Here is a 15,908-nt window from a genome sequence, read left to right as displayed (position 1 = left end):
GTAACAGGGCACGGACTCTGGCGGGGATTCCCTTTATTGCTACAAGTGTCCGCTTTTTTATGCGGTTACAGCTCTTTCACGCACCACAAAATACGTCCTAGCTGGTTACCACACACAGTCCACGCGCTTCTCCACAGTCAGGATTCGCTGCTTGCAGGTGTCCACATGCTCCTTTGCTTCCTCTTACATTGTTTACCACAGCTCCTTCTCCTCAAGGCTGAGCCCTGCAGATGTCCAGCTGTTTACCAGCTTCTCAGTGGCACGGCTCCTTCTCCTTAAGGTCGAGCCGTGCAGATCAACGCCACAGTTCCTTCTCCTTAAGGTCGAGCCCTTGCAGGGTGATCCCAACAGGCATTATTCCCCTCTGCTTCTCTTATCGTTATTAGATGAGGAATTTAAACAAGTTTATCCCATGAGCTGCTAAAACTAATGAACTTTGTTTTCCCATGTATTCTTTTTTTCCCCTATCTCTCCTGTCCATTGCATCAAATTTGTCTGAAATTTGCCACATAGTTCAAAACTGGTAGGCAGGAAGGTACAGGGGAAAGCAGTTCACAAACAAGTGGCAAATCATATAAGCCTTAGAAGGAATGCTAAAAATTAAATCCTCTGAGACAGACACCATCTTCAAAATGCCCTCCCACCTTAAGAGAAGCAGATTACCTGTTTTCAATGTCATGAGTCCTGTATCTGCCAACATAAGAGACTGACAAGATGATGAGCAGAGTTGGGAGGAGAAGTAAATAAAAATGCTAACTTTCTTTTCAACCTCTTTTTTCTTCAAAAAGGAGAAAAATACAGAAAGGAGAAAGAAGAAAAGTACTATATGGATGAAACAGCTTAGCCAGTATTATGGCAGAGCAGACAGGTAGCTCAAGCAGCAAAAAGATGCTGTTAGGTCTATATAGCATCCACACACACACTTCAGTCAATGTGCCCACAAGGGTCACGTTAAGAAAGCATAAAGGATGATTTTCAAGTTACAGTAAGTAAAAAGAAATAAATGCATATAGGAAACAAAGATTTGTTAATACTGAAACAAAGTGAGTTCATTACCTGTTAGTTATAAATTTCCAGCATACTAAAAGTAATCTCCGAAGACAAGAAGTAACTAGAAGGTAAAACATATTTGAAAAAAACCCCACAAACTTAATGGAGTGTCATCCCATTGTAAAAATAACACAGGTTACACGGGTCAAAACTTCCCTTCATCCCAAACCATTACATAAGCTTAATTCATGCAGTTATTTATCAGATCTGTACTGTTTCATCACATCTCTCTCTCTTCTCCAACATTTCTTCAACCTGTCCTTATGTGCCTAATCCTTATTATTGTCTAGGTAGACTCCATCATAAGATATGTTTCAAGAAATCACTTTACTTAAATATTAAGTTATTAAGCATCTAGACAGCATTGTAGTAAATTCAAGAAGTGCAAATGTTAACTTTTGATAGCTAGGCAGGGTGGTTCAACCAGTATTTATTTTCAAGGCTGTTTTAAGAAAGAAAAAGTCAATGTTTATGATTTCTGAATGAATATCTGGGGCCATATCTATTACCTGCATAAGGGTATGTGTAATGTGAGAACATCTGCTACATTATACTTAGCAGATCGTATGAGGGTCCCAGTGCCAGCAACTGGAGGGACCACAGGTCACAGGGTGAGAGATTTAAGCATCAGCAACCAAAGCCAGGTCATGGGTGACAGAAGCCCATGTGTCTGTGGTGTCAGCAAGTGGGGCAGTGAGGGTCTTGGCACCAGAACCTGGACTGGGAACCACAGCCAGCAGGGTGCCAGCAAGGAGAGGGGGCAGGGTGGTTGTATTTTCCCATAGCCAATTGCTAGCAGCCTTCAGAGTGGGCTAGCTAGTAAGTAGGAGGAAAACTAGTCTCTGGAAAGACTTGGTGTTTCAGCCAGAGGCAACTGAGGGACACCAGGATGGGGGCAGAGACGATAGCTGGGCTTGAGGCTGTGCTGATCTCCTGGGGCTCTGTAACTGGGGTGGGGTGGTGGGGGGAACATACAGAGTGACAGCATGCCTATCATGAGCTTAAATTGCAACAAGCCAGAGAGGAGGCTTTCTGTGAGTTGCCATAGTGCTAGATGGGAGGTCATAAAGTCATGTTGTTGTCACTCAGCCTCACTATTGGCCAAACTTGCAATAGGAAAGCAGCAGCCACAGCCACAGGTCTGGGACAAGAGACACCCTCAGATCTGGGGTGCATCAGGCAGGGCTCCCAGGGCCAGGAAGGAAGAAGCCCTGGCTGAGCAGGTTTGTATCATCCCTTGACTACTTGGCAGGGACTGGAATCAAATGTTAAGCTTTGCAATAAAAAATTCACTAACTTAAAAAAGAAACCTGTTCTGTAACAGTAATGCTATGGTTAAGAATTAAAAGTAAAAATAAAGCTCTTCCTCTACCCAAGAGCCGTCTAAAATAGGAGTAACTCAACTTCTAACAGCGTTCTGAATTTCCATGTTGATATGGCAAGTGAGATGGGAAGGAATGAGTTTTCACTGTTGTGTTTATCACAGAGTTGCACAGTGGATGACAAAGGGAAACAGAAACAGGTTCACACATGGCATCCTTGCATCATTTCTGCTAGCACAGAGCTGGGGAAGCTAGTTAGGGAAAACAAAGTGCTCTTTCTGAAGAGAAGTAACACGGGAGTAAATCACAAGCAGCCTTCAGTAACCAGGGTGGTATTTTTGTAGACCAAAGGCGTGACTGTACAGGAGTGAACCTTTCTGCTGGATTCAGCAGTGCTAGAATCCACTGGACTACAAATGCAGAAGTGCAAAAGCTGTACTGCAAGGCTACAAACATCACTGTTACTGCATAGGAGAGGTATGGCACTATAAAGCTTCTGTACCCTATAAAGGTGTACAGAAGAAAGCATTAATTTTCTTGACTGAGGTGGTAGCTGTACTACATCAACTTTTTAGCCAACACCTTTTTATAGGATCCACTGTGGCTTGTACTGCAAGTTGCTCCATCTACTCACAGTTTCTATTTTTGCTAATTTGACACCTTGGAAAGATCTTGGAAATAAATAACGCTTTGTGCTAATCCCACTCGGCACCGCTTGTTCTGTTCCCGATTCCAGGCGGCTTTGAAGAGCTCTCCACACACAACAGGCCTCTGCACCACATCCGATCATCGTATAGCTCTTCCCTGAGCTGGTCTGACCATATGCCAGCAGAGCAGCTTTATAATCTTGCCAGATATTCTCCATCACTCCTTGACCAAGATCACAACAGACCTGTCTCTAAAAAATTAGTAAGTGCATCCTCCTCACAGATGAGCAAGCAAATGCATACACAAGCACTGCTAGCCAGTAGGAGTGGCCCACTAATAGTTTAAATAAGGAATCAAGATTTGCAAATACACTTGAAAGTAATACTGAGTTCCAGGATGACAGAAATGTACATAAAAATCTAGATAGTGCTTCAAACCAGTAAACTGATATATGCCAGTCATTTGCATTACCCTTACATGAAGGTTAATAACAGGAGAGAAACAAACTGACCAGTCTACAACTGTGTATTAGGTAAAATTGCTTTTAATTGGTTCTTTGAATAAAATCTTACCTGGCCTGCGTAAGTGTTGGATCCTGCTGAGATGAGCATGGCATTCTTATCCTTTAGGAAGCCACTATGACACCAATAGGGCAGGTCAAAAGTAAAGGTCTTCCTGTGCCCTGGATGCCTAAGGTCATATATGTTTGTGCTATTGGTGTTCATAGAAATCACACACCTACTTCCTGCATCCTTCTCTTCCTGCGTATTAAAATTACAATCGTAGTATCAAAATACAAGCAATCAGTCACTCACTAATAATTCATGTGTTAGTATGGATTTAAAACAAGTTCAACAGCAATGCATACCACACCAATGACCGCTGTGGCATAAGCCTGCTCTTGAACCATGCCAGGTGATAACACAGCCGAGGAGTGACCCGAACAGACACATCAGTAACCGTAACTTGCATTTTTCCCCTCTACCTCATGTACAGGTCATCCACACAGCACAGTGCACTGGAAAATGCATTTTATTTCAGGAACAGCTTTAATTCAAAAGGAACCACAGTACATTTATCTCCAGGCGTATCAAAGAGACTTGTTATCTTGACTACTTTGGTGGAAAAAGCAGTCCTGGAATAGAAACCTGCAAGTTTTGCACAGAAGACAAAAGTACAAACAAAATAAGAAACAAATGCTCTCTTACTACTTGAAATTCTATTACTTCATAGTATGTTGAGATTGGCCTAGACTAACAGGTTACAAGCATTGCCTAACTACTCATGAGGAACTATGGATTGGCTTCTGCCTGGAGCTTGTTTTGCCCCCACCAGAAATCAACAACTAAGCTACTTCTGATAAACTACATGGGAACGGATGAAATTGCAGCAAACAAATTTATTGCGCTGACAACCCCGAGAGTAGTCTTCCATGAGAGGAAGTTCTGACAGGGGATTCAACTACTCAGGTATCTGAGGCCTTAATTGCACATGAGGCATGTACAAATACTACAGCAAATACACTAAGTCAATGCGAGTCAGTTAATGCTTTAAGCACCAAGTGGCTATCAAAACTAAAATAGATTTGCTTTAATTCTCCTTCATGTTATAACCTGGAATGAATACTTTCATAAGCCTTTGCTTCTGAACATTTGAAGAAAAAACATCTTATGAATATTTGTGTTGACACTCTGAGATAACTCAGGGAATCATTTCTACTGAAACATTTCTTTTTTTGACAAATTCAGTTCTAACAGCCCTTAATCTTATCAATATTAATTTTCCCTTCACTAGTATCTCCTACTATGTGCTTCCTGGAAATCTGCCATTACACCTGTGTTTATTCTTTCTGAAAGGTGACAGTCTGCTATCCCAAGGCAGTCAACCTCCCAGTGGAATTTTCTCCACGGTTACAGGCACAAAGCTACAAATGCACAATTTAGCTTCAGCTTTTAGCCATCTGACATTAGATCAAAGCAGATGCACCAAAACACTCTTAAGAAATTCTAGCTTTTCTTTAGGGAGAGAAAAACACACACTCCTCAAGCAATTATATTTTCTACAAAAAAACTTCAGAATTACTCCACTTAGTGATGAACTGTACCGAGTAGTTCCTGGGAAATTCTCATCTTGCACATAAGAAAATTGCTGCTCTATGCCCCTAGAGCCTTCTGCATGCATCCACCACAACGAGCCATCACCTCTCTTTCTTTCACAGGCCCCTCATGCCCTTCTCTGGCACCATGAGTATTATCTTCCTTTCTGATACATGTGTAAGCACCTGCAATTCTCATATTAAGACTCCTAGCCTGCTCAGCCACTCACCCCAACCCATTTTTAATCTTTTAAACGGCAATTTTCTTCCCAATTCATCCTCACTGTTTAGAAGCACTGCCCATGCACTGAATCTCTCTCACCACTGTTGAAAGGATCTTTTCCACTCTACCCTTCACATACTTGTAGCAGGCCTACCCAAAAAACACCCAAGTAAAATCTATTTTCTCCACTTCATTATAAACCCATCCTTGAGTTGCCATCTGTTAGCTAGCTGCTTTTTTTTTTCTCAGGCTCTAAATAAATATTCCCAGTGCCTGTTTTTGCTTCCATTTCCTTCTATGTCCTTCAACTTTCTGAAATTCCATTCCTTGTTACACATTATGCTTACACTCCTATTCTTTTTAAACTGCTCCCTGGGGAAATTCATCATCACCAAAGAACTATGCACTGAATCCAAGTAACTGAAAAAAACGGAGGAAAACATTTTAACATATAATTGGATTAAGACTCCTTTAAAGTAAAAGAACTACTAGATTATTACAAACCTTTAGGAAGTTATTAAATCTCATGCCAATTTTCTGTTATAACTACTTTCTTTTTTCCTCCAAAGCACTGCCAAATGAGGATAATTCAGCTGAGCTGGTTATGAAATAAAGAGGCTAAAAATTACTACAAATAAGTAATAAAATTAGCTAATATTATGCTTTCATTTGTTCTGATTTTCATACCAAAAAATATACTGTAAGTATAAATGACAGAAACATGTTAAAACCTTATTAAGCAACCTTCACTAGCATTTCAGCAGTCAATTCTATTTGATCAGCAGAGCATTTTATACTCGTGTACTACACAAAACACATATTCAGATTTGACATCCATTTTCTACTCCAGTTTTGACAGTTTGATCTTTTACCCTTTTCTGAGCTATTCACTGCATTTCTGTATACTGTGAATTTAAAAAAAAAAAAATATTGCCAGAACTCCTCCCCCTTCCTCTTTGACCATATTTATATCGTAGTTGAAGTACAAAATATTCAGAGCAAATAATTACTAACCTGACTGAAAGGTCTCACTCGAACTGACACTTTCACACTGTCAACATTTGGCTTTTTTTTTTTTAGGCTTTCATTCAGTCATGAATACTCCCAAGGAGAAAAATATCCAAGTGCGTGCAACTGCTTCGCTAGAATGATCTGTTCTGAGATAGAAAATCATGGCCCCAGAAGAATCTTCTTTTACAAGCTTAGTCTGTTATTAATACATTCATGCTTTATGCACAAGGTATTAGTTAACCAATAAATTATTTCTTAGAATAACTGTAGTATTTTTTTACTAATTGAGAAGTTTAATGCCAGGTTCCACCATTCTGTAGTCTTCAAAGTTGCATCCATATATAAATTAACATACTTAAAAATAATCCATTGTCTAAAAGACTGCACATCAAAACAGTACTTCCATGTCTGTTTTTAAAAGAATAGTTTTTTGAATTTATATTTACAAATTGAAGCTTTATAGGGACATTTACTCCATAACCCAAGGTTATTAATCAAATAATTATTCAAAAATATGGTTTGTAACTAAGATTTCTGTACATTTTTGTACCTTTTTCAGACTATTATATTAGTTTTACCATGAGGTTTTCAGTGCTGTGATATGCAGGCTTCAAATATTGCAAAATACGTTTACAGACAATCATTATTTCAAGTATAGTAGTGTTCCTACTACCCTTATGAAAATAATTTTGGCTCAAATTTCAAAGTACGTGAGTAATATCCTTTTAAATTTTATATGCTACTGTAAGCATCATACCCTCTATACACTTAAATTTTTTGCCGACAAAAAATTGTAAAAAATAGTGAAACATCTGAGGTGTGATCTAGTTTTATGAACTAAGGAGCATCTTTCCCAAAGTTTAAGACAAATAGAAAAAAATATTGCACAGCTTAAGTACAATTGTTTACATTCTGACTTCAATACAGTACAACTTAACCACGAACATGAGGAATTACCAGTTTGTATTGCGAGCCAAATTACTTGTGCCAGAAGGTCAAAGATCATTTATAAAATTTAAACTAGTATGTTTTAGATGTATACTTGTTATAGGAATTCTAAGCAAACTTTTAAAAAGCTTAAAAAGTTTTTTGCTGACCCTCAAAAGTGAGACCAATCTTGCAAACCAATACTAAAATTTCTGAGCAACCCAGGCATTTTAACCCATTATTCCCTCAAAAAGCTATCAGACAGTAAGCGTATTGTGAAGTATACATTTTTATTTAACATTCCTAAAATAAGCTATATTTACATATTATATAAATGTATGAAGTCTTAATATAAAATAGAAAACTGCATTGACTGAGGAAATCACACTCCATATGGAGTTACTTATTGAAGACCATTTGTTTATGAAATTTTACAATAATTTATATAAATTATCTCTTCCAAATTAGATGATAATTTTTTTACTAATCCACACAATATTGATGACTTTACAAACAGTGGTGTACATTATAAACTTAAAAAACAGTTACAGCATCTTCCGGCGCACAACTGGCTTTGGAAAATTAGACAGTCTTTTTTTGTTCTTTCGTAGAATCTTCTCTGCCGTGTCTCCAGTTTCTTTCTGTTTGCTTTTTGTTCCATCAACTGGACTTCCAAAAGGAGAGATGAATTTTATTTCCACTGGTGGAGGTGACCAAGAACCTTCTTTTATCGTTGATCTGAAAAGAAAGAGAAGTATCAAATTCATTTTTTTACTCACCAACAGTATTTAGTAGAGGAAAAAGAAAAAAAAAAAAAAAAACACATGGGATTACAAAACCAATGCCGAAGATTTATTTATGGGCTTCTTTGTAGATAGGATCAAGGCAGGAAAGAGATAAATAAGCTTCCTTTTGCTTTCATTCCTTACCAGACTGTCCCAAGCATTCTCAGTCACGATTCATGAGCTTTTAGAGCCCCCCTTTTAAGAGGTAAATGTCCTCAAACAATTTTTCCAGAAGGAATCAGAAGACATGTCCAGAAACAAGAAGTTCTCTTCACTCATTGTCTGACCCCCTCTTGCCTTGTATGGGGAACTAAGGACTGTAAGAGTATGGTTTCATAAGGTGGATTAAGACAACATAAGAGCATGCTATCATTGCAAAGAGTAGTATCCACTTGCCGTTTTCTATCCCTGCCCTCTTCTGTTTCCATTAGAGACCTAAACTGGTAAGTGGGGAAAAAGGTGCCCATTAGACCAGCAAGCTGAACAGGTTCGTAAAGTCGAAGTGGAACTGCACAGCCAAGCGAGAAAGAGAAAGTTAAGGGGCTAAGAACTGAATGAATACCACAATAAAGGAATGTGAATAAGTGTTCAAAAAGAATTTCATACTTGCTCGCTTTCTTCATTTTTGATTTTGCAGTTCTACCTCTCTTCAGTTTTTGCTTTCCCACAGACTCTATGGACTGGGTATCTTCCTCTTTAGCTGGAAGCTCCTATGTTAAGGCAACAAAAACATTACTCATGCACACGGTCTTACACTTCTACAGAATACAAATTAATGTTTCTCTCATGAAGAAGTCATGACAAAGTTATTTCCAAAAGCATTGCAGTTTCCCTCTGCAAAAACAGACGTTCCATCTCAAATTATTGTACCATCCTAAAAGTTCAAGTTCTGAAATTAACAGTTAACACACCAAGTAAGTTTAAAAAAAGCCACTGTGCCTTTTGTTAAAGGCAAAGCAGTATTTATTCTTGACATACATAGATTCAAAAGTGATTTTTGTAGCTAGTTTTCATGAAAGAAAAATCAAAAATAAATTGTTTAGCTGATTAATTTAAAGCTCTCTTTTTAGATATACATTCAATGAAAAAGGCAAGGCATTGCAAAGTATGATCTGAAAAAGTGGTACACAGCAAAAATCAAGAACATGACACAATTAGAGTTTTTACTTACTGGCTCTTTCACAATTCGGGAAATGCTCGATACATTTATTCTCCTTGGCCTCAAAAGAGGGGGTGAAAAGACAAATTGAGAAGACAAGTCTGGGTCTAAATCCTTAAGCTGCACAGGATGGTCTGCTTTTCCAGCTAAAATGACAATCTATTGTTAACATGCATGTAGCATTATACATAAAGGACAGTGACATTAAATTACAGATGATAATCAAGAGCACAATACCTTCCCAAAATAAAAAGTTCCAATCAGGTTTATAAACACTCAATGTGGAGGTATTTTTCCCCTAGTAACTGCCTTTTGGGATCTGCTCTTATACAGTAAATTGTTAAACAAAAATAAACCAGTGTAGTGATTTTACCTGCACTGACATAATCAAAGATACCATGCTCAAGAGGCATCAACAGTCCTCACACATCTCAAAAAGATATTTTAGCACGGGCTCATCAGAAATAGTGTGGCCAGCAGGAGTAGGGAAGTGATCACGTCCCTGTACTCATCCCAGGTGAGGCCGCACTTTGAATACTGTGTTCAGTTTTGGGCCCCTCACTACAAGAAGGATGCTGAGGTGCTCGAGCATGTCCAAAGAGCAACAAAGCTGGTGAAGGGTCTGGAAACAAGGTTGTTTAGTCTGGAGGAAAGAAGGCTGAGGGGAGACCTTATCACTCTCTACAACTACCTGAAAGGGGGTTGTGGAGACAAGGGTGTTGGTCTCTTCTCCCAAGTAACTAGTGATAGGACGAGAGGAAATGGCCTCAAGTTGTGCCAGGGGAGGTTTAGCTTGGATATTAGGAAAAATTTCTTCACTGAGAGGGTAGTCAAGCATTGGAACAGGCTGCCCAGGGAGGTGGTGGAGTCACCATCCCTGGAAGTGTTCAAAAAACGTGTAGATGTGGCACTTTGGGACATGGTTTAGTGGGCATGGTGGAAATGGGTTGATGGTTGGACTTTTATGATCTTAAAGGTCTTTTCCAACCTTAATGATTCTGTGATACTCTAGTAAAAAGAAGTGTGCAGTAACTTCACTAACAAAGTATATGCCTGGGAAAAACAATCACAGAATTATACAGCTGTATAGTTTGTTCCAACACACAGCTCATTTTAAAGTTAAAAAGTGAACACAATTTGGAAGCATGTCTCCTTTATTTCTCTGTTAGGAGGAAGGATAGCAATCGTGTATTAACAGATACCCTCCAGTTTTCAAAACTGATAGAAATTAAGCTTATGACAAAAATTCAGCTTAAGTTTCATTTCACTCTACTCAGATCAGCCTCCTCATCTCTTTCCACCACAACTAACCAGCCAGTCATGTACTGTCCTGAAAAAAGACTAACTGCCTCTTTCCAAATTTTTTTTATTTTGCATGGTTACGTTCTTTACAATACTTAATGCAATCTCATAGCCTGTTTTCTGTGAATTACAAAACAGCTGTATGACCTACCTTGCACATAAACATAGTACACCTACCTTTGAATTTCTTTGTCAGCTTTGTGAGAGGAGGAGAAAAAAGGAAGGATTCATTTTCCTCAACAGACAGTTTCTGACACATAGCAGTTTTGCGGGATTTGGTTCTTGTAATACGATCTGTTAAAGTTCTTGATGTTTCATCATGTCCTGATGGGTTTATGTCTTCAAGCAGCAAAGGACTGCCCCCAGGTCCTCGGGGGAAGGCCTCCTCCCCTGTGCTCTCCTCCAATACTGATCGTCTCTTTCTGCCCCGACGCCCTGTCCTTACTGTATTCCTGGGTGTGGTTGATTCCTCCTTTGGCTGGGCAGGTGTTTGCTCACGCGTATCCCTTTTTTCTGGTTTTGCTTGTGGAACTCTTCTTGTTCTTCTCCTAGGTGTATCAAGGATTTCCACTTTCCCACCTGAATGTATGTCTTCCTGAGTAGAGGCAGATTCTGTGTCTGCCAAGAGATTTTCTAGCTGCTTCCTTGCACTTCTTCTAGGAGTGACAGGAAGTTTAAATTCTGTTTGAGGAAGTGATGACTTAAAGAGATCAAAGTCAGAATTTTCTGAAACCTCTGATGAACTCATCTTTCTTCTTCTGCCTCTTTTACTTGGCCCAGTTAAAATGAGCTGGTCACTAGGCTGCACCTCTTGATGTTTGACAATATTTTCAGTAAATTGTAAACTAATACTTTTCACTTTTCTCACACTTCTACTGGGACTGACTGCCATTTTTCTCTTATGATCAGTGTCAATCTGGCCACTTTCTTGATCTCCTGCTGAATGTTTCCCTCCTCTAGTCCTTTTGGAAGTAGCAGAAGCAATAATGCTACCTTCAGCAAGAGATGTTTCTTCATTAGCCTCTTCCAAGAGTTCGGAGGCAGCTTCCTTTGCTCTCCTTAATCCTCTTCTTGGAGTAACGGCTATGGACTGTGTACTGACAGACAATGTTTGTCTGTCAGAATGGCTGCTTTCTACTTTTTCTATATTAGCCTGTTTAGGCCTCCTACCTCTCCTAGGAGTAACAGGCATCACAGGTATTTGCTCATCTTGAGCATTTTCTTCTGTTTGAAGACTCAAAGTCTTGGATGCTTCTTTGGTTCGCCTCGTACTTCTCCTAGGAGACAGTCCAAACAGAACTGGTTTGTCTGTCTTCAGTAGTTGTTGATCACCTGCCAATGGAATACTTGAACTTCTACTCAGTTGTCCCCTTGTGCGTGTTCTAGGAGTGATGACACACTCTACTTGATGTCTGCTGGATTCATCTTCCACTCCTTCTGGCATAGTCATTAAGGGAGCTTTTGCCTTCTGCAATCTAGTTACCTTCTTACCTATGGTTTCATGAATAGATTGTTCTACAACTTCAGATGTAAATTCTTTACTTCTTGTGTCTTTGATCACATCCAGTAAGTTCTCAGCAATAGCTGTCTTAATGGGTTCAGGCACATATGGGAGCGATTCTGCAATGTTTTGAGATTCCTGATCACTAGTTACAGTGGACACAGAGTTTGTAACATGTTCTTGGTTTTCAGTATTTCCTAAATTGTTCACAGGTTTTTCCTCTGTTGTTGTGCCAGCCGGTTGGGAAGCATCTACTAATTCAGGGTCTCCCATCTCCGCTTCACCTTCTTCTCCTTCCAAGACTAAAGTAAAATTACTCTGAGGTATAAAAAGCTCTCCATCTCCCTCAGCTGCATCACATATACCATCTTGATTATCCGGCAAATCACATGCAAACTGTTGCTCTATTGTATCATAGCTATATTGAAGGCTGCCTGATGGATGTAGTTCACTATATGGTGATGTTTCAGGGACTTCTGAGGTTTGTGCCTTAACTCCACTATCTTCAACAACCTAAAGTTAAAAGATGTCTGTTAATGCATTATTAATTACTAAACAAACAAACTTCAAACTGAGCCAGATGAAACTGAGGACAGTGAAATGCTGCTTTTCCTTTCATATCACCACTGAAGGTAAAGTTAGAAACATACAATGTTCTCTCAGCTACAGACAAAAGTTTATGTGTTTAAGGGACAGAGAACAAGAGTATTTCGCGTACGCAATCACATGCTGCTCCATTTCTCATGTTTCTGTTCATGAATAACAATTTGACACCACCCCTGAACAAAGTGAGCAGTATTTACAATACAGGCTGTATACACAACTGTCAGTAGTCATCACATTCCAGTGCTTTCTGGATTGAATACAAATTGAGAGTGACCGACTCTGCATCTAACAGGGTAAAATACAACGATGTCCCCAGAGTTTAAAGTTTCGGTCATGATAATTTTGACTCCAACACTTAGTATCGCATCTGACAGCTCAACACTGCACTTTAAGGAATCACTTGGATTGCATGAGACAACACATACATTCTAAATACCTTCCTCATGTTTTGTGGTTCTCTGTACTGAGCAGTTATCCCTTCCTTCTAGATCCATGAGATACTCAAGCTTTTATGTTGCGAACAAAAGTAGTATCTTACGTATTTCAAGTGACTCAAATGGTCAAGATAATTTAATCAATAGGTCAAGACCTTTGCCCAGCCTTCTAAGTCGCAGTGCTAACCAACAATGGCAGAAGGAAAAAGACACTCAATGGGAGTCTCCATAGAATCTGCTTATTTTCCTGCCTTTTGCCTTGCCAAAAGTTGCTAAAGCATATTATAGCAACATGCCATGCTTCAAAACTAAATCCAAGAAATACCAGTCTGCATAAACTTTCCTTTTATGCCTACAAATCTGTGAACAAGAAAGTAGTTTGTCCTAAAGTCAGTGAAGGCAGACAAGCCAAAACCAGTTAGAATGGAGGCAGAAAAGCCTTCACTGGACTGCAGCCCATGACTGCAGGAGCTTTGTGATGTTCTCATGTGCCTGCTCCCTTCTTCCCACCACAAATTTTCCATTTACTCCCACAAGTGATTTAGGTATTCCCAAGTTTAGAATCATCTTCTCTACAGCATTGTCCTAAATCCCAAAGCCCAGATGAGCTAAATAAGTGACTGCCTGTTTAACTACCCCTGAAATCTGGGACACTGAAAAGCATTTTCTTGTGGTAACAAGTTTGTATTTCACTCTAACTGTTATTAATTTCTGTCAGTATAATCCCACAGGAAATTCACGGTATACTCTATGTGGTGCTTAGAGGACATCCACAATGAATCCAAATAACTCATCAGCTCCAGCAGAAGTAAGAACGGGGAAAAACCTGGGACAGCTTGAGAATCTATAGTTGTAATTTTCGGTCCATGTGAACAACCTTTTAGAATTAGTATTTGGCAATGTTTAGATGTTAAAAATACACAGTTTTATAAAACAAAACATATCTTGACACTGAAATTAACTCATTACTGGGAATTCTGCTTATGTTACTAAGGAACAAATAGTAACGGATCAAAGCACCTAGATCATTCTGAAAATGAGTTTGGTTCCCACATGATTTTGTCATTTGGTAAATGGACCCAAGTATCGAAAAGCTGCACTCCACAACTTCTGTTATTATTGTCTTTAACATGAAAACTCTTTCTTTAAGTCAAATAAGAAACATTTAAGTTAACCAAATGAAAGCGTGGTTATTTTTACAAATAGTTTAGGCATTTTTTTTGCACTACTACAGCTCTCAAAAGGCCCAAGTCTTGACAGGTTCTATTCTAAGTAGAGAAAATGTATAGGAGAAACATGTATCTGCCCTTACATAATGAGGTTTGAACTTGTGTTAACCAGCTAAGGAAACAGAGGTGTTTTTGTGTGCCTTCTAATTGTCAGTAGGACAGGACTGTCCTCAATTTACAAGGTGTTTTCTATTTTCAAGGCAGTGGGAGAATAGTTTACTTACATTAATTTCCTTGGCTTCAGGAAGATTGTTAGAAACAGTTATTTCTTCCTGTGGAACAGGAAGATTTTCTTCAGCTGCTTCTAGGTTATGTTCTTCAGGCAAATCCACATGCTTCTCCTCAAGGTGATTTTCTGAATGAGTACTGACCACACCCTCACTGTCAAGGATACTTATCACAGCTGGAAGAGATTTATGTAATTTTAACTTAACTGCTATATAAATGACTCAGGTTTAAGCAACAGCAAGTAACAGAGGAAGCAGGAGCCAACAATACATTTCTCCATCCCACCACATATATTTAGGCTTTCTCCAAAAACTAGAAGCCAGAACTGTCTGGTAAAAGGAATCAGCCCCACAATTTAAAAAAAAAAAGTGAAAATCAGTTGGCAAGTCCACAGAGAAAAAGAACAAGCAAGGACAGCGGGGCTGGAAAGGCACAATGGTAGCAAGTTATTCTTCACAGACAGAATACTGAGGATGCACCATCTTTGAAAACACTAGCTCGAGCAGCAGATCTCATAGCACAAATATTAGTAGTGATCTCTCCTCCTAATATTTCAAATTCCACCATTTTTCTCAATGTCTTCAACAAGAACAGAAACATTCACTGTGCATTTTCTACAAGGACTTTCGCTGAGGAGAGTATTCTCTCTACAGTTTAATGGAAGCTACCAGCAACAAACTCATACTACTTCAGTCTGAGACACCAGTAGTGACATGGCAAACCACACATTTTACTTCAGGAGTTCAGCTACCTTAACTCACATAACATCAACAACAACCTGTACATACACTCATGGTCTGCCACCAGGGATTCAGAAAGCTGTGGATTTGCTGCAACTGGTATGGCTTTTTCTTCTGATGAAGAGGACATCTTAGACTCCTGGTGCTTTGTTTCACTTCATGAAGAGAGAGAAAGAGAGAGAGAGATTGCAATTCTGTGCAATGAAACAAGTACTTAATATTCCTCCCCGATATCTAACACTAGATAGTAACATAACAACAGAGCTATGTCAAAGAATAATGTATTGTATTATTTGTCTTCTGTAGGAAGAGTGCAACTGCTCTACTGCAGGTTTAGAACAAACTGAAGAAGTTTGTACCAGGGTATGTTACCACTTGAAATTGAGGCTTACTTTCTTGCCTACATTCTCTCTTTAACACTAAGCAGTTCCAGCTCTTAAAAGTGTCTGGCGAGAAAACTGCTTCCCTATCAGAAACAGGTAGATGCCAATTGAGCACACGCAGAAAATAAAAATTCAGTGTTTGAATGAAATACTGCCAGGAAGTGTTCAAAGCCACTCAAGTTACAGGAACCTCAGGTGTAACTTGTGGCTACACAATTTCCAGACACAAGCAAAGCGTATGTTCACAGCATCTGCTTAGTAACCC

The 15,908-nt window shown here is 39.1% G+C and overlaps 1 protein-coding gene across 1 annotated transcript; it reads right to left on the bottom strand.

Annotated features, from left to right (window-relative positions):
* Positions 1-7,547: 7,547 nt before the first annotated feature.
* On the bottom strand, positions 7,548-15,415 carry AHCTF1 (AT hook containing transcription factor 1; the record flags this gene model as incomplete). The annotated part of the gene is made up of 6 exons (XM_010295929.1): positions 7,548-8,014; positions 8,668-8,771; positions 9,233-9,366; positions 10,700-12,536; positions 14,517-14,695; positions 15,309-15,415. Coding segments are annotated over 6 exons (2,554 nt in total), but the record flags the coding sequence as incomplete, so codon positions are not given.
* Between the last annotated feature and the right edge of the window lie 493 nt (positions 15,416-15,908).

This window comes from Phaethon lepturus, unplaced genomic scaffold, assembly GCF_000687285.1.
Source record: "Phaethon lepturus isolate BGI_N335 unplaced genomic scaffold, ASM68728v1 scaffold24581, whole genome shotgun sequence".
Taxonomy (NCBI): domain Eukaryota; kingdom Metazoa; phylum Chordata; class Aves; order Phaethontiformes; family Phaethontidae; genus Phaethon; species Phaethon lepturus.
Note: the sequence above shows the minus strand (reverse complement) of the source record. Positions and strands in the feature narration are given on the sequence as shown.